This window comes from Eurytemora carolleeae, unplaced genomic scaffold, assembly GCF_000591075.1.
Source record: "Eurytemora carolleeae unplaced genomic scaffold, Eaff_2.0 scaffold593, whole genome shotgun sequence".
In the NCBI taxonomy this organism is placed as follows: domain Eukaryota; kingdom Metazoa; phylum Arthropoda; class Copepoda; order Calanoida; family Temoridae; genus Eurytemora; species Eurytemora carolleeae.
Window position 1 is genome coordinate 165,185 of NW_019397108.1, and position 3,686 is coordinate 168,870.

Consider the following 3,686-nt stretch of genomic DNA (forward strand, 5'->3'; position numbering starts at 1 on the left):
ACTGGCACTGTCCCCAATACCACTCCGTTCAAACCAGCCTTGATTTCAAGTCCTGGTTCGAATATTGAGACTCTAAATTACTTTTTTGCATTATCAGTATCATTTTCATTCCACGTTATACTTTGTAACAAAAATTTAAAATAACAGGATTTGCATTCTAATCATTTAATTAATTTATTTTTCATTTTATAATGAAAGAAATAAACGAATACATATAAATTAAAAGTTAACATACAGTTCAGAAGGTCAGCTGAATATCACAATTAAAGAAGAAGTAGCAGGTTTAATATCCACAAAAATTGTACAGTGTACATTGAAAAATTTACAGTGTACTGTACAGTCAAGACATTGAATTTGATTTTTCCGAATTAAAAATTCCATAATACATACTATTAGCAATGTAAATCAACACTGTTTAGCGTACAGTGCACAGTATACACTATACAGTATCGACACTGCTCAGAGTACAGTGCACACTATACACTATACAGTATCAACACTGTTCAGCGTACAGTGCACAGTATACAATATACAGTATCAACACTGTTCAGCGTACAGTGCACAGTATATACTATACAGTATCAACACTGTTTAGCGTACAGTGCACAGTGTACACTAAACAGTATCAACACTGCTCAAAGTACAGTGCACAGTATACACTATACAGTATCAACACTGCTCAGAGTACAGTGCACAGAATACACTATACAGTATCAACACTGTTTAGCGTACAGTGCACAGTATAAACTATACAGTATCAACACTGTTTAGCGCACAGTGCACAGTATACACTATACAGTATCAACATTGTTCAGCGTACACTGCACAGTATCAACACTGCTCAGAGTACAGTGCACAGTATACACTATACAGTATCAACACTGTTCAGCGTACAGTGCACAGTATATACTATACAGTATCAACACTGTTTAAAGTACAAGTCACAGTATACACTATACAGTATCAACACTGTTCAGCGTACAGTGCACAGTATATACTATACAGTATCCACACTGTTTAGCGTACAGTGCACAGTATACACTATACAATATCAACACTGCTCAGAGTACAGTGCACAGTATACACTATACAGTATCAACACTGTTCAGCGTACAGTGCACAGTATAAACTATAAAGTATCAACAATGTTTAGCGTACAGTGCACAGTATATACTATACAGTATCAACACTGTTTAGCGTACAGTGCACAGTATACACTATACAGTATCAACACTGTTCAGCGTACAGTGCACAGTATATACTATACAGTATCAACACTGTTCAGCGTACCGTGCACAGTATACACTATACAGTATCAACACTGTTCAGCGTATAGTGCACAGTATACACTATACAGTTTAAGATTTGGGAAAATATATTCATTGTAAAAACTACTTTACCATATTCATTTTAAGGTTGTTATAACAATATGCAGCGAGACATGATTTTACCAATGACCTTCATATGGAATTTTTAATATTAGAAAAATAAAATAAGCATTAATAATTTAAATTAATTCATAAAAACTAAATATTTCAGACGAAAAATGCAAAAAAAAAGTTTTGCTGAAAAGAATGAACTTAAAATTAGATAGATTCGTGATTTAATAACTATTTATAACATTGTTCTTTGGTTCGCAATGTTAAAAAGTGTTGGACAGAAATTTCCTCTTCATTTAGATTTAATTTTGCCCTGAGCTTTAGCGAGAGACAAAATATAATTAAAAAGGCGAGAACCTTCGAGCTATAGAGAAAATTTAAGTCAAAAACTGTATAGCACGTCTTGCCAAAATAATAGTGTTATAGGTAATTTTATGAAACGTTTGTCTTATTTAAATGGCTATTTCTAGGTCAAATAAGCTTTAAAACAAAGCAGAAGTCAAAATTTAAAGTTGATTTCAATTTATTTTCATTACAATTGAAAAAAAATATTTTGGAAATATCCTCACTTTTTTTAAAGAAAATCCAGGAACCAATCAAAACTTTATAGCTATAATGTACAGGTAATTTACCTTTATAGCACGATAATTACTTTATAGCACGATCATTATGAACTTCACGATGAAGTGAGGAAGAATGAAAAAGTACACAATAGTTTCATAAATAATGATAGAAAGTTAAAACCTAGATCAATTGTATAGCACTGCTAAAATACAACCCACTGGAGATTACTGGTAACTATTGATTAAAAATCTTCTTTTTAAAGGGACTGTTGGCGTGAATTCAAGAAACCTTCAATTTGCATGGTTGCCGTTGATTATTCACAGTACAGTACAGTGTACACTTTAACCCTTAAACATGCTCAATAACCTTTTTTTCGCGTCTCTTCTGCATTTAAAAGAACCAGCAATCAATTTTTAAATCGTAAAACAAGGATATATCCATAATTTTAGTTACGACATAGGTTTGAATGTAGAGTTTATGCTTTTTAATGGAGGGGCACTGAATCAATTTAACAGTGCCTTTTATTTATATTTCATGAGAAGAAAGCTAATATTTGTAACCATGCTCTTCAAAAATACCTTCAACTGGGGTTATTAACCCCTAGATTAATCTTTGGAGTCTTTAATTCACGAATTACATTTAAATTTCCTAATTAGATCAGACCGAATGAATTTTATGATTCCATTGGAACCTCTGCTGTATTTTATTGGTTTTGGTTGTGGAGACCTTTCAACGATTCATCCATAGGCTGATTGGTCTCGTTCACCTAAAAAGTTCAAGTTGTGATAAAGTAATAAATATTTGGTAATTCATACATCTNCTTCCACCTCATGCTGTTAACCTATGATACCTAAAACTATTTAATATATGGGGATTTGAAAATAAGAGGGAAAAGTTACCTGAAACTTTCCCTCTGCGTTCAAACCAAGGAGTATGAAATAGAAGGGAGATATAACTGACGCGGCGCGCCCTACCATATGATTATACATGCTTTGCAGACGGTACTTCATTTGTATACGAAATTTTCAGAATAGGTTATTGTATACGCGGTAATTGTAAATCAGACAAATATTTCCTAATCAAATGAAGTACCGCCTGCACAGCATGTATAACCATATGGCAGGGCGGGCTGCGTCAGTTGTATCTCCCTTCTATTCCATACTCCTTGGTTCGAACTTGACATAAAAAAGTTGCTTGCAAACGTAAGTAAAAATTACAAGAAAAAGCAAAAAAGTTGAAAAAAAACTTTTTCTTTTGAGTAACCCTATGAATAAAAACCGATTGACAGGTTTAATTGTGAAAGTACGAAAGGGGAAAAAGCGAAAAATTGAAAAAAGCAAAAGATTTTTATCTTAATATTTCAATTTTATTCACCTGGTTCAATTTTGGTGGAACATTCTCTGAGTTTTCTGTATTTGAATCCCAATTGATCTTAAACTTTGTCACTCTAAAAACAAGAACAAAAATCAATATGATCTCAAACTTAGTCACTCTCAAAACAAGAACAAGAATTAATATAACCTCAAACTTTGTCACTCTCAAAACAAGAACAAGAAATAAAATGATCTCAAATTTTGTCACTCTCAAAACAAGAACAAAAATTAATATGATCTCAAACTTTGTCACTCTCAAAACAAAAACAAGAATAAATATGATCTCAAACTTTGTCACTCTCAAAACAAGAACAAGAATAAATAAGATCTTAAACTTTGTCACTCTCAAAACAAGAACAAGAATAAATAT

At 32.3% G+C, this 3,686-nt stretch overlaps 1 protein-coding gene across 1 annotated transcript in view; it reads right to left on the minus strand.

Moving 5' to 3' along the window:
• Positions 1-2,521: 2,521 nt before the first annotated feature.
• Positions 2,522-3,686, minus strand: part of LOC111711916 (histone chaperone asf1a-A) — a 7,661-nt gene continuing 6,496 nt past the window's right edge. The window contains exons 7-8 of the mRNA XM_023486398.1: positions 3,318-3,390; positions 2,522-2,709 (exon numbers count right to left, since the gene is read on the minus strand). Coding sequence (XP_023342166.1) covers positions 2,647-2,709; positions 3,318-3,390 — 136 coding nt within the window. The 3' untranslated portion in view covers positions 2,522-2,646. The remainder of the gene's footprint in view (positions 2,710-3,317; positions 3,391-3,686) is intronic.